Source organism: Calonectris borealis, chromosome 1 (genome assembly GCF_964195595.1).
Source record: "Calonectris borealis chromosome 1, bCalBor7.hap1.2, whole genome shotgun sequence".
Lineage (NCBI taxonomy): Eukaryota > Metazoa > Chordata > Aves > Procellariiformes > Procellariidae > Calonectris > Calonectris borealis.
The window spans coordinates 154929217-154952069 of NC_134312.1; the positions used below are offsets into that span (position 1 = coordinate 154929217).

Consider the following 22853-nt stretch of genomic DNA (forward strand, 5'->3'; position numbering starts at 1 on the left):
CTTTGAGGGCAGTTTTCTTGAAGAGTTTGTTAGGCCAAAGGGGATGGTTTAGGTTCATCCTAAACTGAGTTCGTCCTAGTCTTCTATGAATCTTCTACAAAAAAACTTCATAACAAGTCAGTTGTAATGGTATGGATGGACTAATATTGCTGGCTAGGTGAAACTCCCTTGTTTCCTGTACTTAATAGATCTTTACATTCACAGGAACAAAGGGCGAAGCAGGACGAACTGTACCACTCCCTGGACCTCCTGGAGCAGATGGCCTTCCTGGGCCACCTGGTTTCCCTGGACCCCAAGGTACAGTAGCCTGTTGATCTTTATCTGATGATCGTAATGGCTCTGATCTCCAGAAGCTAGCCTTTGTATTAACATTTGTCTTGTTTTCACTTGCAAAGGTGACAAAGGGAATCCTGGGCTTCCAGGGAGACCCGGCCCACCAGGAGAAAAAGGTGCTGTTGGGCAGCCAGGTATAGGGTTCCCTGGACCTCCAGGACCCAAAGGTAAGATAAAGTTATCCATCTAACAGAGGTGGTGTAACTGGAGTGTGGATGGAGGCCTGCGCTATCATCCAGCCATGGCTGCATGAGATTTGGGAGGTGCAGCTGAAGAACCTCCCTTGCGAAAGTCCACGAGCACCAAATAAGCATACTTTCAATGCACGCTTGCTTTGTGCAGAGATGTGGTGCAGATACAGACAGTGTCAAAGCTACTGCCAGAATAGAAAGTGATATAGTACAACATCTTACATTGCAGCAGCTGAGGTTGCTGGGAGATGAGATTACCTTTCTGAGAGATGAAGCACTGTGTGTGGTTGGTCAAAAAAACATGCTGACATAAACATAACATTTTTGGGCCAGAGCTAGCAGGTCTGCCGTGTCCCAGGTGGCTGAGAGTGGTTTGGTTAGAATACCAGCTTACTTAGCATAAGTTTAGTCTTCCCTGCATGGCTATTGTCAGGGTATGCACAGAGCTTAGAGGGAGTCTAAATGTTCATATTCTAGTTTTGGATTTTTGGGAGATGTATTTCATAGTGCTGCTACTCATTTAGAACTGGATGACTGAACTTCCAACAGCCACCTCAATCCCCAAAATTCTTGTGTGTCTTCATTATTATTCATTTATTATGATTCCACACACCAATGAGCTGGGAGGGTCATAAAGACTTAAGAAGGACAAAGGGCAAATCTTTACCTGTGACCACCTCTAGTTCCTCCAAGACTGGTGTGGGATGAACCTGAACAGAAGAGGCCCGTTGCATCTGGAAAAGGATTGCTATATGCTCTTTGATGCCAGCAAGAAAGAAATGACATATTAAATACATTTCTTTCAAGGACCCTTCCTTGAATTCAGCTCTGCCCAATGACTTTCCTGGGGCTTAGCCTAAAAGCTGGATTTCCCACTCCCTGAGACTTTTGCCTGGGAGAGGAGCTTCATCTCAATTTATTGAGCGTGTGCTGGTATTTATGAGTGTTATCTTTAAGTGATTTGCAGAATGTTGTATGTATTGCTTCCTGCATTCCCAAGGTGCAGTGCATGGGCCATCTGTGGCATAGGAACCTGCATGCAACTCACAGCGGGATGTGTAGGACATGTCACACGACATATAGTGAACAATGATGCCCCACACAATAAGTTGCCCCTTCTGAAGAAGACTTTGGGAACCCAGTTTTGTAGACAGGATGTTTCTCAATGACATGAACCCACAAGGCTATTAATTTAAGAGGAGACACTCGGCATTTATTTCTTCTGGGTGGTTGTTTCTCATCAGAAGCCAAATGCTGCACGAAGCTCAGTGTTTGAATCTCTGTTGAGACATTTGGGTGCTGGCATCCCTAGAAGTTTGACATAAAAGACTACACAGATCTTTTTAAATACGACCCTGTGAGGGTGTGAATAGTTGAGTTAGAGGCTTGAAAAAACAACAGAGGACAGTAATGATGTGAGTTTTGTTTTGTTTTATAGGTTTCCAAGGTCAGCCTGGCTCGCCTGGTCTGCCGGGAACTCCGGGAACCCCTGGCCTGGATGGTTTGCCGGGTGTACCAGGTTTACAAGGTCAAAAAGTAGGTGTCAGCCGCTGATACTGTTGTCTGTGACTGCCCATGTTAACAGGAATGTGTGCAAAGATCCTGCTCTTTAAAAAAAAAAAGATTTTGCCAAGCTGTCCTTCACCTTATGTTTCCCACTATGCACACAAAGGAACAGAGTAGATGGATGAATGCTTGGCATTAATGCTGAAGGGCTTATGGCTCTCCCTTGAAGTCATGTATAGAGTCTGCCTTTGAGTGATTTAAATACAGTCAGTGAATGAGTTCTTGGTTTTGATGTGTTGATTCCCAATCTATTGTGTTTCTTTGGCTAGGGTGAACCTGGTGTAGGTCTCCCTGGCCCTAAGGGATTGCCAGGCCCCGCAGGCCCAGCTGGCATCCCTGGAGAAAAGGGAAATCCGGGACTGCCTGGCTTACGTGGCGAGCAAGGCTTTCCGGGCATACCTGGACAGCAAGGATTCAGAGGTAACGTCGCCGGAAAAATTCAGCTCTGTATTTCTATTTCTTTTTTAAAGTCACTCCCCCATAGATGCAGCAAAAAGTCTGTTCACTACTGAGATATCCTACTGATATCTCAGGGTATTGCCCTTTTTCCTTCCCCTTGTTTTCTCCTGCCAACCACCGGGAGCAAATGCTAGCAGCAAAGAGCAGCCCTTCCTCCGAGCCCAGGCAGGAGGTATTAGAGGCTGAAATGAGGCCTTGTTGGCCAAGTGCTTCCAAAGCACCTTGTCTAGCACCTTCAGCAGACAAGATTTCAAATGACATCGGAGGACACTCGGTCTATGTCTCTGTCTCGCCGCAGGCGACCCCGGCCTCCCAGGACTGCAAGGATTGCAGGGCCCTCCGGGCGCACCGGGGCTGGGCCCGCAGGGATCACCAGGACCCGCCGGGCAGCCAGGACCCCAGGGACCACCAGGTGAGAGGAAAACATGCCCATGACAGTGCTTAGGAGCAGACTTTTGGCATAAACGGATATTGGTGTTGGTAAAAGTGTTGCTCGTGAACTGTTTTGCGGTGGGGGTGCACGGGGGGCATGTTGGCAGGCCTCCTCCGTCTGATCCAAAATGCAGGGCGAAGCCTCCTGAGAAAACGCCTGCCATTTTGTTCGGTCTCTTCACGTCGTTGGTGGGTGATATATACAGGATCAAAGCCTCACTTAGAAAATGAGGACTATTTCTGCTGTCTGGCTTTGAGTCTTCATTCTTCATGCCATGTAATTTCTGAACTGCAGGTGGACATTATCAGATATTCTTGTTAACGCTGTTCCCCGTGCTCCGTTAAGGACTAATCCTGTATCTTCTGTTTTTCCTAGGATTTCCTGGAATAAAAGGAGAAAGGGGCTTCCCTGGTATCCCAGGTCTAGATATGCCAGGACCAAAAGGGGATAAAGGTAGCCAGGGCCAACCCGGAGTACCAGGGTCTGTGGGGTTACCCGGCCTGCCGGGTCCGCAGGGGTCCGTTGGACTGAAAGGATCATCAGGTAAACATCTTTTCCCTTGGAAACCGGCATCTTTGACAACTGTTTTATTAAGTTGTGGTAGCATGCCCTTTCACTGGGTTAGAAATTGAGCCATCAAAGAGCCCAAGCTTGGGAAAACACACGGGCTGACGTCAGTAAAGCAGCTCTGTGCACAACTGAACTGCTACTCAAGTCCTTTGGTGGATCAAATCCAGCAACTTGCAGGAACTAGCCTTTAGCCTGTAATAATGAAAGGGGATTATTCTGCACAGGTTCAGTGACTGAATGTGGTTTTAATAATGCCTTTGTTAATGATAGCATTGTTTACTGTAATAGGAAGTTTTAAGAATCTGTCGAAAACCCATTACAAACTGTGTTTTATTCTAGTTTTCATAACACTGTTTTTACTGTTGTTTTCTCTCTCAGGCTATTTTTGATTAATCATCTTCTTTGTCCCATTTTTCCTTAAGTAGTGCAATTCCTAATATGATAGGGAGTAAATAATTCCGTTTCTTGTGCTTCTTTACACTGCTTGCGTTATTTCTGTTATTCACTCTTTCACTTTGGTTTCAGGACCCAAAGGAGAAATGGGAGTTATGGGAACTCCTGGATTGCCAGGAACTCCTGGACCAGTTGGAGATCGAGGGTTGCCTGGTGAAAAAGGTACGAGAGAGATTTTCACAAAATCAAAATTGTAAAATCCACTTTTTTCCTGGCAGAAGACAAGTCTGGAAATAACCAAATATAAGGAGTGTGCTTGGCCTGAGGAATGTTTTATGTCAAGTAACTTTCCCTGTAAATTAGAAATAGTGTCATTTAGAAAGCTAGGAACAGTCATGTATTTGGGCACTGAGCCAGGATTTTTGATCCGTTCTTCAACAACATAAGGGTTTGCTAGGTGCGAGGATGCTATAGATGTTACTCCAAGAAAAATGCTGTGGAAATTATAAAAAGCCAGCAGGAAGGTCTTCATTAAATCCTTCAAATAATGCCCTGTATTACTGCCAAACTCCCATCCCTGTTGTTTTGAGAGTCTAAAATTAATGGCTGTGAAGCGGGAAAAATATGTCAACTTTTTTGACAGAGCTATTGTGAAGTCCTGGTATAAAAAAACTTCATATGAGATAAATGAGATGTTCCAGAGCACGGTATTCAGTGCTCAAAATTTGAATCAATAGCTAATTTCATTTGTTGTTGTCTACTAAATATTTTTGAAAAGTTTTATATGCCACTATAATGTACTGTGTATCCCTTTATAGGTAGCCAAGGTTTCAAAGGTGTAATTGGACCACAGGGTGATCCTGGTGTCAAAGGAGATAAAGGTGAAGCCGGTCTCCCAGGAAAACCTGGAACGATGGACAACATGGACATGGTTAGTCTCAAAGGCCAAAAGGGAGATCAAGGAGAAAAAGGTAACTTTAGTCTCTAACTGTGGATAAGTGTAATTTACACTCATATACTGTTAAGCAGCAATGCTTTGAGTTCAGTTGTATCTTAGTTTTAGACAACAGTTTTTAAAATGAGATTAAAGAATTTCACACAGCAAATGCAGATATTTTTCCAGTACCTTTCAACTCCATAGAAACAAAGATTAATCACAGACAGAAAGGGTTTTGGTTGGATGGAAAAGATTCAATTTGCCCTTATAAAATCCATTTTATCTCTTTTATCAGAAGACTCTCTCAAAAGAAAAGAAATTTTAAAAGTAGAAACTAGAGCTTGCCAGAAGAGAAAAGCTGTCTTTCATGTAAAACATATAGTGGAAGCACTGTTGTGGCCATGAAGACCAAATAATACTGTAAGAAAAAGTGGGCAGTCTTTTTTGGCGCACATGTTTCTTTGTGACCTAAGAAATTTCAGGAAAGACACATCTGTATGCCACTGATACCAAAAGATCAACTTATGTCAGTTTAGAAACATCTGGAAATATGCAGGAGAAAGGCAATCAGCTTTCTATTTAGAAACTTAATGATGGTAGAGATATTAGTTTTTTTAGAAATGCATTTTTCTTGGATTTTTATTTTTACTGCTACATGAAAATTCAGTTGTTTAAGATCATTCTTTCCCCTGTTTTTCTTTTCAAAGAAAAAATAGTGTATATTTTATATATTTTTATTATTTGTCCTTTTTTTTATTATGATTTACTTTTTATTAAAAAAATCCCATAATGGTTTTTAAATAAATGATAACTGTTTTAGTTAAAATAGAAGTGTAGGGCTTAGAAGGGAGCTACCGAGATCATAGTCTTCCATTTCCCTCAACCAAATCCTTCAGCCTTTCATTGTATATCATGTTTTCTGAAATAATTATCATTCTTGTTACCCTTTCTGATTTCTCCCCAATTTGGCTGCATCCTTGTTAGAGTGCACTTTGCTGAAACAAATGAAGTACTTCAACTCAAGCCCTGCTAGAATGAAATCCCTTTCTCGAAACAACAGCCGACTCAGTTTGTGATTTCCTATAATCCTTAGTCCTTTACTTCTGGACTGCTGCCTATGCAATCACTTTTCATTTTGTCATGCTTTTGAATTCTCCTTACCACATACGTGGTGTATTACACTTTTTGAATTTCATGATGTTGATTTTCAACCTTTACTCCAACTGTTCAAAATCCTTCTGCAGTCTAATCCTGTCCTCTTTTCAAGCCTTTCCAGTTTAGTGTCATCTGTACATTTCATCAATGTATTCTCTGTTGTGCTCAGGACAGAGCACCTGAGACTCTTTTCCAGTTTGGCAGTGAATCACCAGTAACTATACTATGTTATATTTGAACTGTGGGAACAGGAGAGTTTCCCAGTCTAGGTACCTCTTATCTCCATGTCCTGACTACTGGTCAGAATGAGACCGGTGCTCGTGTGTCCCGGTTGGGTCTCAGAGGAACCTAGGCATGTGGATAGGCAGTGCCCTTCCCAGCTTGGACAGCCAGGGACTGCGAGGGGAGGCAGGAACAAGTGTGGAATGCATCTGCCTCTAAGCTGAGATGCAGCTTCTGAGAGCACTTTTGTATTTGATGAGGGTCCCAGCCTATAAAAATTTCATCTAGCTTAATTTTTCTCATTTGTTTCTGATCTTGATATTTATGGTGGTATGAAAAGCCTTAAAACAAATCCACATTTGTTTTACTTTCATTACTTTCTTATCTACTATTGGCCTGTAGGTTGACTGATTGATAGTTTTATTTCCTTTCCAGAAATCCAGATTAGGCACACTGGTTACATGCATATAAAGAAGCCTTTGCTGAGAAATTCAAATGGTTAATTTCTTTGGTTTCTGACTTCTTCATCTCTCCAGCACTAATAATGCACGCTTGCAAACTTGTATGCTTTACCTTTTCCTGACCACACACAGTCTACAGATTGGCCTGGCTCACACAGCCTCGAAGGGTAGGTTCCAAACAGACACCAACCTGCAAATTTCTGCTGTTATTCTGCCCATCTCATCCTCTTCAACCCACGGATACTTAGTACCAGCAGAGAAAAATAGCCTAGTTATACTGCATAACTTTGCAGATCTATTAGTTGCCTTCATCTCTCTAGGCACGAATATCACAGTAATGTTTTAAAAAGCTTCTAAAATACAAACTGTGTAGAAAAGACACAGTATTTTTATGGAAGATTGTCAGTGATGTTTAATGAAAACATCTGATTTTGGACATCCTGGGGTGTTTTTAATAAAATTGGCTTACTTAAAAACATTCAGTGAGCTATCTTCAGTAAGCTATTGTCCTGCACCTATATGCAACACTAACAGAAACGGTTATGACTAAAAAGCTTGGACCTTAAAAACTGGAGAAGAGGCATACCACAGAATAAGAGGTGGAGCCTTCTGGAATGATGAAGATGCTTTAACATTAGATAGAACTGAGGAAACAGCAAATTTCTGGTTGTGAACTGGTTGTTCACGTGAACCTTTTTAGACAGCAGAACAGTCAAATCAATCATTTCTGCTAACAACTGATATTGTCTGGCACTTCTGAAGTAACTCATTAATCTAACTCAAACACATGTTCGTTTGCAATTTCTTTGAAGATATAATTTGCCTTGTAATTTGCACAGACATCTGTAAAATTGTAATAGTTTGCAGCCTTTCCTCAGCACTGGTTTAGTGACTGGAGAGTTGTGTTTTACTCAAGTGTGACTCTACTCTACAATGTACGAATCTTGAATTCAGCCATTTCCTTGTTCAGTAGAGAGAAGCAACAGTGATCAAAAATTAACTAGAAGGATTACTATATGGCATTACAGGAAATTTTGATAAAACTCATCTCACTGTGTTTGTTTTCTTGGTGTCCAGGGGACCATGGAGCAACAGGAGAAAAAGGGTTACGTGGAGAATATGGAGAACCAGGAATTCCAGGGAAGGATGGTGAACCTGGTACTCCAGGACATCCAGGTACATCTGAAGCTAGCGACAGAGAGACTGTTCATCCGGTATTTTAAACCACATTAACTCACGGGACTCTTAATTTCTCTGCTGTCCATAGGACCAAAAGGTGATCAGGGTCCCCCGGGATACCCAGGGGATCCAGGAATTCCAGGACAAAAAGGATCAGTTGGTGAAATGGGTTTGCCAGGTACAGATTGCTGGGAATTTCTTATTATTGTTTTCCTCAAGTTAATATAGAATGTTGTGAGAGACCTGTATGGAATATTTGTTGGTTTGGATCTACTAAAGAATTTGCAGTGTCTGAACTTTCTTTAGACTTTTGGGACATTGCTTTCTCAATCCTATTGTGATATACAAAGAGTAGGATGGTTTCCAAAGTTTCTACATGTGAATCCTTTAGCTGGATATGTAGGATTTGTGTATTTGTTGCAGGCAGGCAGTGTTTGAAGTGACACCTGTTTGTCTGTCTGTCTGTCTCTGTCTCTGCTAGTGTGTGAACTGCATTAAGCTTCTTGTGTATTTTCCCCCTTCTAAAAAGTTTGGTGAGTTGCTGCATACTGCATGTTAATTAGAAACTGTAGTGGTCTGGGGAGTGGATTGGTAAAGAATAGAACGGAGAAGAACCTGTATCTCAACACAGAAACTTTGTCTCCATTCAGATGGCCTTGTGCCTTAGGAAATAAAAAGTGAAAGACTGAGATAGTAAAGGGGGACAGAAAAATTTTCTACAGCAGAGTCCCTTTGTCGCTGTAGTCCTGTTAGAAATTATTCAAATCAACATAAACTTTTATTCAAATAATATTCTTAGCAAGAGCTCTGTTTACTCTGAATCCAAGATTACGACCTTCTCTTATGAGGAGAGCTTATCTTCCCATAAAAAGTCCCATTTAGAGAGTGAATCTCAGAAGTTAATTTACTAGCTATTTTAGTGAGTTACATTGCTTTTCTAGCTCTGAATAGCTAAAGCAACACTGAAAAATCGTTGTCAACACTGCTAGGGTACCACTAGTTCTGATACACCCATTTTTCCTTTTCTCTTACAAGGAACACCTGGAGAAAAGGGTCTGCCAGGAGTACCAGGTTCACCAGGCACACCAGGGTTCCCTGGGCAAAAAGGTGAAAAAGGAGACAAAGGAGCACCAGGTTTTCCTGGAATTGGCTTTCCAGGGTCTCCTGGTGAGAAGGTATTTACACCCCTAAGGATTTAATTGTCTGTCTCTACCAAGTACCCCATCTAAAAAGATGCCTTTGGCCTTTAAGCTATTTTTTTATATTTTCTATTATGCTCATTTAAATACCTGATGAGAAACTTAGTTTAGATGCATTCTGTTTGATGGGACCATTATCTCCAGGGTTCTTATTTATTCTCTCTCTTCAGAATAGGCTAATTTACAGTGCTAGAAATGTGGGGGAGGGAAATAACTTTTAAAAATACAAATTAAATAAAGTGAAAAGGGCTTCTTACAAACAGAGCAAATAATCACACTGAAATAGTGTTTCTGTACTTTTACAGAGATACTGGGAAGCTGAAAAAACCTATAAAATGCTCAGATATGACTGAAAAGGGAACTGTATTAATACTGTCTGTAAAGTTAATTTAATTTCTAATAGTATTCTAATAGGTTTCTCATTTGTTTCACATTCCTTTTCCTAGCTATACAATGACAGTAATCATGAATTTATAAGTAAAAACTGTAAAAATAAACTTACTAATCTGGTAGCAAACCTGCTGAAGAGTTAAAAAAAGATTTTTTTGAAGATGATTAAGTGTAATAAGTAAGTTAAGAGACTAATTTGGAAAAGACTTTGTAAAAACTGTCATAAAAATGCATAGAAAACTATTCATTTCCATATGTAGGTATTAAGCAATTGCTAGAAAAGTCAATAATTCTGATAGTGGAATTTAATGCCAAATTTAATCCTAAATTACTTTGTTTCTAAATGGAAAAAGAATGAAATTCTTTATAAGTCTGATGGATAAGAGGGGTAACATCTACCATTGCAAACAGAAAAATCTGTTTCGGAATTACTGTGTGGATTTTATAATGTGTGCTGCTTCTTCTAGGGAGAACCAGGAAGATCGGGTAGTCCAGGTTTATCTGGAGATAAGGGTGAAAAGGGTAGTGCAGGAATTCCTGGAATGCCGGGTGCCCCAGGTCCCAAAGGATCCCCTGGCATGGCAGGATTTCCAGGCAAGTGTTTATGCTTTAATGAAACAGAAATTGCAGTGAAAAATTAATGTGAAACTTATACTAAATATCCCGCATGTAAACCCATGTCTTCTTTCTTTCTTTAGGGAGCCCTGGCCGCCATGGAGAAAAGGGTGAAAAAGGACTTCCTGGCTTAAGTGGCATTCCAGGTTTAAAAGGAGAACCAGGTAGAAAAGAAATGTAAAACACCAAATGCTACTTAAAGTATTGTTCATTTCCAGGCAGTGGCTAAAACAAATGCTGTGGCATTCTACATTCATTTTGCCTCAGATATTTCCTGGTACATTTGTTCAGTTCATAAGCAAAAAAAGACAGTGCTCTTTCCCAGGTAAATCTGAGTCAGGGTAGTGTGGGGCTAATACTTCTTTTGCACTGTTTGTGGAAGAGATTTTACCACCTTCCACAAGACTGGTTGTTGCTATAGCCATTAGTTCTGTTGTTTCTGAGTTCATTTAAAAACAGTAAAATTGATCCATGGGCCCAAACCTGAATCACCACATTAGCATCATTACACAGATGTTAAAGAGGAAATAGAGTAGGGAGGAGAGTAAGTCCATTGCTGTTATGAGTATAACAACATTTTTGAACTTGGAGCTTTGTGTTCTTAGTTTACTGGCTGCAGGATTCATCATCTCATTGAGCAATGGGCTGTGCTATTCACAAGTGTTTGCTGGAGTTCCTGCACTCTAAACTCACTGAGATTCATGATAACTAGCTATGTCAAAATCTGTAATACTTGAGCCCTGTCTCACACTGGTTTACTTCAGAAGTAACCTCAGAGAAAAGTCACACTGAAGTCATCATGCAGTATCTGCTTGGTCTCTGGGGGAGCAAAAGAATAAGCTAAGCTTTTCTTTAGAGGAAAAAAACGTGTAAAAAACCATCTGATTATTCATAGGTGAAATGAAAATGGCAATGATTTTTCAGGTGAACCTGGTGTTCCGGGTCCTGCTGGTTCCATTGGACAGAAGGGTGAACCAGGTTATGATGGGATTCCAGGTGCAGCTGGTGCAAAGGGTGAACAAGGTACTGTGACTGTCACGTTAAGTTTACGGGGTACGAAAATACACAGAGACTACACAAGATTAATTGGTAGAGGGGTGTGCTGGGTTTGCAGTACTTTGAATGGAACCTTAGAAAATAAAGTTAGTATGATGTCTTGCAAACTATTGACTATCATCCATCATTGTAAAGCTAATCATTTAGATGAGCAACTGTGTTTAATCAGTGTAATCTTGAAATAATTTATTTTACAAAAGCTGGCAATACTTTAAAGCATTGGTCTTTTAGAATTAATTTCAGTCTGCAACTTAGCTGTGAAATAATGGAGCAGGCTTGCCTTTTCTTAGGGTAGGGTTTTCAGTCATACAGGATCTAGCACCCATTGTGCTAGGCACAATACCAATACTTAACAATGACAGTCTCTGCCCTGAAGAACTTTTGCATACACCATTTATTTAGATTTTATATTTACATACATATGCTTATATATTTATATAGATATGCTTTTATGCTTAATAGAGTTTTGTTCATTACAAGCTAAATTTAAGTACTGTTCCATCTTCTAATTTTTTGCTGCCTCTATATTACAGGTATTCCAGGTAGAGGACTTCCAGGATTTCCCGGTGCAAAGGGAGATAAAGGTAAAACACTTCTTTAAACAAGCAGCAAACCTCCCTCCCAACATACTCTAAATATAATTCTGTAATTCAGACATACTTTCTACTTCATTCTTTTACATGCTATACCTTTTCAGAGCAGGCAAAAACTCTGAGAGGCTCAAATACTAATTTCTGTTACAGTGGCAGCATCTTGGACATGAGTTAGATATGCCCTAAAATAGGTAATTATTCATAGCGTGGAATTTACTGCAAGCTGTGCTGTGATGGGGTAATATAAATAACTCCCGTATTTGTGTGCTGTGCTTTTGACTCCAAGTATTTCTGTTTTCCTACTAATTTTGCAAGAATCAAAGCCTAGTGAGGCTCTGTGCACCAGACAGCTAAAGACAGTAGTTTCGTGGCCAGGATACTGCAGTAATTTTTTTACCCGAGTCTGTTGTGCAGCCCAAATGCAATTTTATTCATTGCTAAAATAGTTATTCTCTATAGCTCAGTAGAGCATGTCTAAGCTATGCACAGGAGCATGGTGCAGAGATGCAAAAGATAGCAGAGACCTGATGAGATCTTACTGAAAATTGTTATTACCTGGACTCAGGACTTATTAGCTTGGGTACAGGCACATAGCTATCACAATTTCAAGACCACTTGTGATCTTTGCAAAGTGTGTCACTACACTGTGCTGTGAGAACAGCTTGATTGGCTTGAATCAGTGCTTGTTCAAGGTGTCTGTAATGCACCATGCTCCATTTTATGAAATAAGTATGTCCTAGACACTAGACTGCAATAGGTACAGTGTGAAGAAATATCAAACGGCTGCCGATAAAGGGAATTGTGTACAGGTAAAGGATTTTCAATTTTAAATATCCAGAAAACAAAGAAGATTCAACTAGCCTACCTGTGAAATTAACATGATGTGGCAGATTTTGAAGAACTTAACATAGCTTAAAATATCAAGCTCACTCATTCATTCTATAAATACAGGAAACTTGTGTGGACAATCAAAAGTGATAAACCAGAATTTTAGAATATCTTTTATTTACCATCTCAGAGTAATTAACAATCATTAATTGCTAAGAAAGCCCTACTGTTAGAGAACTTATTTTAATAAGCAAATTTTCTAATCATAACTCAGTAAGACATTTAGAATGCTCGATTATGAGAGCGCTTTTCTCACCTTACCCATGTCTCTCATTTTGTCAGCACAGCTCATTTAAAAATATCTGGTTTTAGAGTAAATAGATATTCAATTGACATCATTTGTGTTCCAAATGTATTGTAGTTCCAAAAAAAGAAGTCCAGGATTTAAAGACGCTGTTCTGTTTAGGCAAAGAGCCAGGGATAGTGTTCTTTATACATTTTATTTCTCTTATTATTGTACTTATACCAGCTAATCTATATTTTTGCTCAATCATGATCTAAAATTTGACTGAACTGCAAATATTAACAATTTGTACAAGCCTGAAAGTAAGTACTAAGTGTCTAAATCTAGATCTTAGTAAAAAAAAATTCCCTTTTTCTCCAGGAGCAAGTCCTTTTGTGCTTAGTCAAGCAAGACATCCCTTACTCAGCTATGACAATAATAATTGTAATGGAGTAAGGATTCGGGGGCTTTATATTCCTTGTGGAAGGACTGATAGAGAGATGCTGAATGTTCATCTATTTTTAGAGTGAATTAAAATAGCCCAGTGATCAGTTTAGCTAAGAAAAGATATGTCAGTCAAACTACTCTTTTCCTCATACTTTATGTCATAACGTGGAGAATAATAGTTTTCCTAAAGTTTTGCATTTTTATACAAATGTATAAAGGCAAGATCAGTATTTTCTTAAGGAATAAAGCATACTATGAGTGGATAATAAGGCAGAAGGTTTCCGTGATTGTGATCCCTTCTCTAATCATGTTTTGGGGGTTGTTTCAAATCTTAGGTGCGAAAGGTGATGTGGGTTTTCCAGGATCCCCAGGAAGTCCGGGGATCCCAGGCCTGAAAGGAGAACCAGGATATGCTGGTCCACCAGGCCCTAAGGGCAGCCAAGGTCTTCCTGGACTACCAGGAAGTGCAATTGAGGGCCCTAAAGGAGACAGAGGACCCCAGGGCCAACCTGGCCTTCCAGGTAATTCTTTATCTTTAGTATTAATGTACTGCTGTTAATCAAAGCTCACCTAATTAATTAATAATATAATCAATATTGCACATCCTTGTTTATTCTCTTCACACAGATCAGAGAAAAGCTCCCCTTCATAGGCAGTTTGGCATTATCTCCTAGAACAGACTGATTTTATGTCCTCAGGCACTTCGTTTTGTCCAGAAGTCTTTCTGACATTGCGAAGTTTGCCTCCCATTTCCATGTTTCCCTCTGGACTTTATTTACTGTTTCAAGGTAGCCTTGACTGTATGTTCCTATGTCTTAGAGTGTTAGTGTGTTTAAAAACGGCCCAGCGTGGCCTCACCTTGGTAGTGGCCCTGTGCTAGAGGTTAAGGAGGAGAGTAGAGCAGAGCTGCAATATCTCTAGCATGTTCGTACCTGAGACCATACCATCTGTTTGTTCTGCACATATAGAAAACTCTCCAATATTTTCCATCAGGCTGATGAAGGATAGATGTCCACTCAGATGGGGAGTCATATGGACCTCCCTGCAAGAGATTCTCCTACTTATTTTCTTGAAATGTTGTTACGATAATTACTTTGGTTGTGCCCATCTGTAGATTGAGCCAGCTCTTCCTCCATCAGGTACTGCTCTGAACAAATTTTGCCACTAAATACTCTATTCTTCTGGTTTGTAGGTTTACCAGGTCCAACAGGGCCACCAGGACCCCCAGGTCTGAAAGGGGCCAAAGGAGAGCAGGGGAGCAATGGCTGGCCTGGGACTCCTGGGGGTCCGGGAGTCAAAGGTGATCCAGGTTTCCAGGGACTGCCAGTAAGTTACTTTCAGTACACTCCGGATTTGCTGAAAGCTGGTTCTTGTAATTAATGGATATATTAATCATAGATGTTTCTTGTTTAAAATAATGATACTTTATGCTCAAAGTGCCTTTGGACTCACTGCTGATGATGTAAAGTCAGTCTGAAAACATTTCAATTCTATCCTTTTAAAGGTTGCCTACCAATAAGCCCCAGTGATCTAATGAACTTATTAGAAATTTATGGATAGTGAGTGGTAACATACAACACCCAGAATATAATTTACAGTGTATTAACAGTACAGGATGGCTGCAGCACATCCATAAATCCTGCAAATGCATTATTAGTTAATTTTAAAGGTTGCATATTTCACGATAAATTGCCTTCTGAAAATACCTGAACTGTTTGGTTTTGTTATGAAACCTTTCAAATAAAGTGCACTTTCAGTACTGTCAGTGAGGAAATATAGCTGCTGATTTAGAAATACAAACAGGCAATGCTATTAATACATGGTTGTCATATATTATTCGTTCCCCCTGATCTAAACCAGTCTCTTTTCTGTATATTAGGGAGAATGAAGTAGAATAGGACAGTTACCCAGAATAGTTGGTCTTCTATACTCTTTCTCTTGGAGTGTCTGCTGCCTTTTTCCACACTGAAAAATACACTCTATATTTTAAATTTTCATTTCCTTTTTCCTACTAAGAAAATAATAATAATAATAATAATAAAATTTATGGAAGAAGGAATAAGAAAATAGGTAGGTATAACTCAACAATTCCTGTACAAAAGGAAGGAAGACTCAGGAATAAGGTCCTGATGTGAAAAGCAAGATACTGATAGTGGACTTACAAAGTCCACGTTATTCTTGATAATGCAAAGATCTACTGCATCCTTTTCTGCATCCAGGAGTCACTTCACAGATTTGCTTCAGTGTTCTGACACTAGATCTTGGCTATGCCTTTTTATCTTTGAGACCAGACCATACCATACCGTACCATACCATACCATACCAGCTATGAAGGCAGTAAATTTCAAAATAACATTCCAGTGTATTTTCCCTATTTTAAGAATTTGCAGTACTTCTGCAGAGAGCTAAATTTCTATACCCCAGGAAATTCTGAAGCTTTTCACAGGTTGATATTCCAGTCCAAGACTGTTTGTTTATCAAGAATAGGAAATGCCAAAGGATTTTGATTCCATGCCTTCAGTCAGAAGAAAATATTTTACTATCCTTGACCCACAATGCATAGTATTGGATTGTTAACTCAGTGTGAAATGCTCCAGTGAGAGTTATTTCAATATTAAACTTCCTCTGGTTATACATACTAAGATGGGTTTCTAACATCTTCATCCTCCCCAATGTGACAGGCTCCTGCCCTGATCACAGCTCAATTTGCTCATACAGGTCTCCAGGTACATGGTAACCTATATCAGAAAGGAGATTTTGCTACAACATGGGTGACACAGCCTATCTAAAAAAAATGAATGCGGAGATCAGACTGTGAAATACAAATCCCATGGGTTTTTCTGTGCATTTTAACGTTGAAATGAGAAAAGAAACATTTTCATCATTTCCATGAACTGAAATAGTTTTGTTTTGTTTGGAACAGATCCAAAACAAAATGTTGTTTGCCAAGCTATATCTGATGGGGAAAAAAAGAAGTTTAAGAAACTGCATACTGTTGTGGAAAAAGTATTTTGCTGGAAAGCTTCCAATAAACTCCTCTTATAAATAATTCCATTTCATAATTATAACCTAAAAAAAGTTATTAAAAAAACCTCTTTTAATGACATTGACTCATGACTGTCTTCTGAATGAATGGTAGACCTCCTGTTTTGTGCTACAGAAGTTCATGTTACAACACAAAGAGAGGGCCATTTCTTTAAACAATACTGCATACTGTGACTATGTGACTGAAGGAAATCAGGGAACCTTACTTCATTAATACCTCCCTTACCACTCTGAGGGTAGCATTTCTTTTGTTTAACTTTGAAGTCTCACTGTTGAAATCCATTTTTGAGCTAGTCATCTCTTCTCCCTTTATAATCAGTGGAAAGAATTAGACCTTTGTAGGGAGCCATTCTTCTCCCCTTAATATAAACATCTAACTTAGATCAAATGAAAAATCACTCCTGTATGTGTCTATTCTATTGCTCTCCAAATATGATGAGATGAATCCTATCTTTGGTATTATTTTTCACTGAGTACACAATTCACATCTCCAACCTCTGATCAGTAAGTTACTTAGCAAAGGGATTTTGTTTCTTTCCTCCACCAATGTTCCACATTTTATTATATAGGGGACTATCATATTGCTTCTGCCAGGGAGAAACTCTAAACTATACTTACAAGCTTTTTGCAGATGATCTGCAACAGACAAAAGAAGAAAAGGAAATTGGCAGTCATTTAAATGACTATTTACAGTGTCTTTTGAAATATGGGCTTGGTTTTCCTTGAAGTGAGGCTACAATCAACTTGTTGCCATTAATTTCAGGGGAGCAGTTTATAATAGTGAAGGCAGAAGTTCACATTGTGTTTTAAGTATTTAAGTCCTTGAGTATTTTAGCCCTGTTGAAAAGTAAAAATCTTCAGAGGTTTATAAATTGTTGAGCACGTTTAATTTCATTCCACATGTGAATGTAGAAGTTTTCAAGTCTGTTGTGGTCTAGAATTACTGCATTTAGATATCTAACTAGCAACTGCCTGCTGGGGCTGTGCTGAAATTAGTATTTGCTGAGATTTGTGTTTACTGATGTTTTTCATAACAATATGGTCTATGATTGAGAACCTTTTTATTAGCTATACTGTTAGTGAGACCTTATTCTGATCTAGTATCTTTGTAAGGCAAAAAATAGTTTAGTAAGAACAAGGTGTCACACTTGTTCCTGTAAGAGAAGCTTCTCATCTAATCATGGTAGAGAATAACCATTCCTTAAACTTAATGGCTTTTCTCTCATATTAAGTTTTTTTTCATAGGTTTCTAAAAATATACAGCCTATTTGAGAGTCATATCATAGTATTGTAGGATAACTATACTTCACATTTTCTTTTATACAGGGTAGTCCTGGTTTACCAGGAGATATTGGTCAAAAGGGTGATCTGGGACCTCCAGGAGTTCCAGGTGTTCCAGGTGAGAAGAAAATTTACCATATTCCTAAATAGTATGCAAAGATGTCTCTTTCATATCCTCAAAGATGCTCAAAGAATGTTGACTCTATTTACAAATTATTGAAACAGGACATTGAAAGCTGCATCAAATAGCATACAAGAACATCAAGATTTTTGTCAAGGTTCTTTTGCCTTTTGCCTGTTGTCTTGCTTTGCCAATTTTAAGTGTGCACTTGCTTTAAAAGGTGGATGTAAAATCAATTGTTTAGACATTACCAGCCAAGAATCTTCAAGATTTTCTTGAAAATTGGAGAGGCAAATGTTATAGCTACATTTGAGGAAACATGGGCTCAGTATGTCTCCATTGTTGACTATATTGCTGCTACTGTCACCATCATACACGTGAAAACACTGCGTGTATAAAAAATGCAGTTATTAATAGAAAAAAAAATAATTCTTATAGTTTACAGAAAGATTTATTAACTAAAGTAAGATAAATGTGTTTTCAGTCATCATTTCTTTGGTGACTTAGTGCTGTTGTTTGTATCTTGTTTTTGCAAACAGTTAAAAAGTACTTGTGTGAATAAAGTCATGGCCCTTACATGATCATGGGGTCATACATGGTTATTCTGCACATATCCTTCCAAATCAAGAAATTATTGAATTTTCAGGTAAATATTTCCTTTGACTTCAGGTCCAAAAGGATCTCCTGGCTTCCCAGGCCTGAAGGGTGAGCGAGGTGACCAAGGTCTTCCTGGATCTAAAGGTATAATATAAAGACTTGCTTTTTTTCCCAGATGTTGTTGTTAAAATGGTTATTTGTGACTCATCAATGGATATCTCCCTCCCCCTTTTATTCAGTGTAAAAAGGTAGAATATGAAACCAGATATCATGGTATCAGCATCTGAATGGTCAGATTAGATTTAAATATTGGGTAGAAAGTGAATGTATTTATCTCCTGCTCTGAAAAATCAGTACTGAGGTTTTGTCATTATTAGAATCTTTAAATGGTATCCTAAACCATAGAATCATAGAATGGTTTGGGTTGAAAGGGACCTTTAGAGATCATCTAGTCCAACCCCCCTGCCATGGGCAGGGACATCTTTCACTAGATCAGGTTGTTCAAAGCTCCATCAAACCTGACTGAACATTTCCAATGATGGGGCATCCACAACTTCTCTGGGCAACCTGTTCCACCCTCATTGTAAAAAAAATTCTTCCTTAACTCCAATCTAAGTCTGCCCTCTTTCTGTTTAAAATCTCATGAGAGCAGAGTAGAGGGAGAGAATCATCTCCCTCCACCTGCTGGCCATGCTTTTCATGTAGCCCAGAATACGATCGGCTTTCTGGGCTGCGAGCACACATTGCCGGCTCATATCCGATTTTTCGTCTATCTGAATTCCCAAGTCCTTCTCTGCACGGCTGCTCTCAATCCATTCATCCCCCAGTCTGTATTGATATTGGGGATTGCCCCGACCCAGGTGCAGGACCTTGCACTTGGCCTTGTTGAACTTCATGAGGTTCACATGGCCCACGCCTCAAACCTGTCAAGGTCCCTCTGGATGGCATCCCTTCTCTCAAGGGTATTGACTACATCACTCAGCTTGGTGTCATCCGCAAACTTGCTGAGGGGACTCCATGCAACCTAAGGTCTGGACAGCTATTTCAGTCCTTGGGAGGTCTGTTAGGGTGGACATGTCAGCATAGATAGGCTGTAATGTTTCCGTTTGGGTTTCAGCCACAGCATTGCAGTTGTGCTGGTGGACACCATTTTCTTTCAGCAGGTCACAGTCTCCTTACAGTTCTTAGAAAAAGAATCCACTTAAAAAATGATAATTCTTTTGAAAGATGTTATCCTTGTAATTCCCTGGAGACCTCAAGCTTCTGGGTAGGCTTGCACAGCCATCAGTTAGTTGGCGTGACCATCGAGACTGCAGCCTAAGCCTGCTGGTGAGCAGAGCAGGCAGCAGCCCGATAACTGGCAGAGCGTACAGCTCTTCTGAGCAAACTGCTGCACAAACTGCCAATGCCACCCCCAGCAGATGCAGCTCACTGTTTGCGCACCCTGGTCGCAGTGCTTCTGGTCAGAGCTACATCTGTGGGCCTGCTCTGTCCTGTCTGGTGGGAAATGGGAATGTAAGAGGTAGCAATATGGTTTTCAGCAGCAGCATGTGCAGCTACTTAGGTGTTACCAGAGGCTTGACAGTGGCAGAGGCCCAGCCCAGGCTGTTTCCCCAGTTGTGCCTTGAACCCCGTTGTCTTCTACCCTCAGTCAGCTTCGGGTTTGGCTTCTTAACAGGTATGACCCTACTTAGTGCACATACAAAGTCTTGGACACATTGGTATCTTCTAGCTATAGGCTCTGTCTATTCTCTGACTACATAAATGGCAATACAAGATAACATTGTTTTCTCACTTTTTTATTGTGCAATACTAAATAAGTGCTGATTTCCTCTGTTAACTTTGGCAGGTTTACAAGGCCCACCAGGCCCGCCAGGTGCTTTTCAGCTTGTTAAAGGGGATCCTGGCTTACCTGGCCCTGTAGGACCAGTTGGTCTTAAAGGATTCCCGGGACTTCCAGGTCCCAAAGGACAGCAAGGTGAGAGTTTCTAACTTGCCAGTAGAAATATATTTTAAGTAATGTAAAATGGTAGGCTAGACACTAGAAGATTTTTGGTATAATATTATCCAGCTTTTTATAAGCCACTTAAATTGTGTCAGCGATGAGGAAGAGAGTCCTTCTTTTTGAAGTTTATCCAAAGGAGTCTCAGAAACAGATGCCTTCCTAATGATTTTTTTATAGGCTCTCACTCTACAGTCATCACATCAGTATCTGAGATCAGCAGTAAGCAGAATGACTTGCAACATACTGCTCATCCAGATAATACAGAATGTATTTGTTAAGGTATCTTCTGTCTTTAGTGTTGAATCCAAACTTAATTACTGTGTGTCTCTGGGAGAAGACAAGCATGAGGAAGAACACTTTGATCTTGGAGTGGACTTGTTCCATAGTCCTAGATTTCGTCTCTTAGTCCAGACGTTGCAATTTTTATACAGAAAAGGTGAACTGCAAAAATTAAACACATTAGGGAATAAGAGAATGGAGTAAAGGGTAAGATAAATGAAATGCTGGCATAGGACACATGTCCTTCAGAATGACAGGACATGGAGAGTGGGAGCTTGTGTTCTTAAGCTATTAAGATTCTAAGAGAAAGCTTTGTTCCCGATTGTTTTATGAGAAGATGGTGGGGAATTATGCTGGAATATAATGAATATCTTCTTTCTATTTAATATAAGATATTATTTCTATTTAATATAAGATATAGACATGGAAGTTTGCTGTTGAAGGTGGGATTACAACTCTGCAACTGCTGTCCATTAGGACATAGCTATGAAATAATCCCAGTGACTGAACACAGCATGGGTTTGCTTGTATGGGGTCTGTCGCTGTTCTCTGGTAGTCAGTTCATGAACACAATATTGCTTTTTGAGTGATCAAGAAAAGGACAGCTGTGACTGTCTAAAGCTTCTGATGTGTCACAGAAATGTGGGTATGGTGCTGATGGTGTTAACTTCTTTTTCCCAAAGTCAGAGTTACTGATTTTATGTAGGACTCAAAGCATCCCTAGAAATCGATAAAGGGAAGACATAATATATGTCTTTGGGAAGAAGCTAAGAGAATACTGATTTTCCCACTGTTCATGACCCTACTTTTTCATGGTCTAATTTTGATTCAGTCATATGATAAGCAGAGAGGGAAGAGATTGCTGCCCTTCCTTTTCACATTCCAGGCGAATACTGGTTATTTTAGAAGCACACCCTCTGCTTACTTCTCTGTTCTTCTCTACTATGATCACTTCGCCTGCAGTAACCCACATATGTGCTCTAGATATTGAAATATACGCACTGAATCTGCCTGAGTTTATGCGGAGGTGTGCCTGTGCCGTACTGTATTAAAAGCCAAAAAGTCAGAACTAACATGAAGTAATATTCAGTAATAACTCTTCCTTGTTTTTCAACAGGGGTGACAGGACCTTCAGGTGTACCTGGACCACCTGGTAGTCCAGGATTTGATGGCAAACCTGGCCAAAAAGGAGAAGTTGGTCCTTATGGTCCCCCAGGTAAGCCCATGAGTTCTTCAAAGACATGATTCCTTCATAGAAAAATAACATAGGAGATTAGGTGTGAATGTATCTAATTTCACTTCTTTAGTTATGTAGGCAGAGTACTGCTGTTTGTAGAGATAAAAGGAGACTCTCTGTATCGTAGGGCCCAGAGGATTCCCTGGTCCACCTGGCCCTGAAGGTTTGCCTGGGGCTATGGGCCCACCAGGTGCACCATCTGTTGCTCATGGCTTCCTTGTTACCAGACACAGTCAAACCATTGAAGAACCATCGTGTCCATTTGGAACAAGGCTGATTTACCATGGCTACTCCTTGCTTTATGTGCAAGGCAATGAAAGAGCACATGGCCAAGATCTGGGTAAGTACAGACCAAATTAGAATTCAGTTAGAGTTCATTACAAACCAAATGTTTCTTTCATTTGTAGAACTGTATTGAACAAACCTGTGTAATAATTCTTGGCTAGCTGGTGCTTTATTATGCCTTCTAGGTTGGTATAAATAATGGTTTGGTATATAGTGGAAACAGTGTCAGTTTATTTAAGAAAGTCTTTATCAAAGCCTTTGACATGGTCATCCATAATATTTTTGTAGTCAAATTAGTGAGATATGGGCTGGCTAAGTAGATGATAATGTGACTGGAAAATTGGTGGGTCCATCAGGCTCAGAGGGATGTGATCAGATGCACAAGGTCTGAGTGGTGGTTGTTGTGATGTCCCTCAGGAATTAGTACTGGGCCAGTACTGTTTAGTGAATTTATTAATGACTTGGGTAATGGGATAGAGTGCACTCGCAGCAAGTTTGTGGGTAACGCCAGATTGGAAGGAACAGTTGATTCCCTAGTGGACACAGCTGCCATTCAGAGGGACCTGGCCAAGCTGGAGAAAAGGGCTGAGAAGAACCTCAGGAAGTTCAGTAAAGGCAAATGCAGAGGGGTGCACCTAGAATGAAATAACCTTGTGCAACAGAACAGACTGGGGACTGACTGCTACTTCCAGC

General features: G+C 39.9%; 1 protein-coding gene across 1 annotated transcript in view; it reads left to right on the plus strand.

Annotated features, from left to right (window-relative positions):
- Nucleotides 1-22853, plus strand: part of COL4A1 (collagen type IV alpha 1 chain) — a 137720-nt gene that overhangs the window by 104921 nt on the left and 9946 nt on the right. Inside the window, exons 27-48 of the mRNA XM_075140829.1 lie at nucleotides 205-297; nucleotides 396-500; nucleotides 1963-2060; nucleotides 2360-2510; nucleotides 2848-2961; nucleotides 3358-3525; nucleotides 4078-4167; nucleotides 4764-4916; nucleotides 7798-7896; nucleotides 7988-8077; nucleotides 8935-9074; nucleotides 9956-10086; nucleotides 10191-10267; nucleotides 11028-11126; nucleotides 11693-11743; nucleotides 13646-13831; nucleotides 14503-14636; nucleotides 17682-17754; nucleotides 18427-18498; nucleotides 20204-20332; nucleotides 21756-21854; nucleotides 22003-22215. Of these exons, the coding sequence (XP_074996930.1) occupies nucleotides 205-297; nucleotides 396-500; nucleotides 1963-2060; nucleotides 2360-2510; nucleotides 2848-2961; nucleotides 3358-3525; nucleotides 4078-4167; nucleotides 4764-4916; nucleotides 7798-7896; nucleotides 7988-8077; nucleotides 8935-9074; nucleotides 9956-10086; nucleotides 10191-10267; nucleotides 11028-11126; nucleotides 11693-11743; nucleotides 13646-13831; nucleotides 14503-14636; nucleotides 17682-17754; nucleotides 18427-18498; nucleotides 20204-20332; nucleotides 21756-21854; nucleotides 22003-22215 (2565 nt within the window). The remainder of the gene's footprint in view (nucleotides 1-204; nucleotides 298-395; nucleotides 501-1962; nucleotides 2061-2359; nucleotides 2511-2847; nucleotides 2962-3357; nucleotides 3526-4077; nucleotides 4168-4763; nucleotides 4917-7797; nucleotides 7897-7987; nucleotides 8078-8934; nucleotides 9075-9955; nucleotides 10087-10190; nucleotides 10268-11027; nucleotides 11127-11692; nucleotides 11744-13645; nucleotides 13832-14502; nucleotides 14637-17681; nucleotides 17755-18426; nucleotides 18499-20203; nucleotides 20333-21755; nucleotides 21855-22002; nucleotides 22216-22853) is intronic.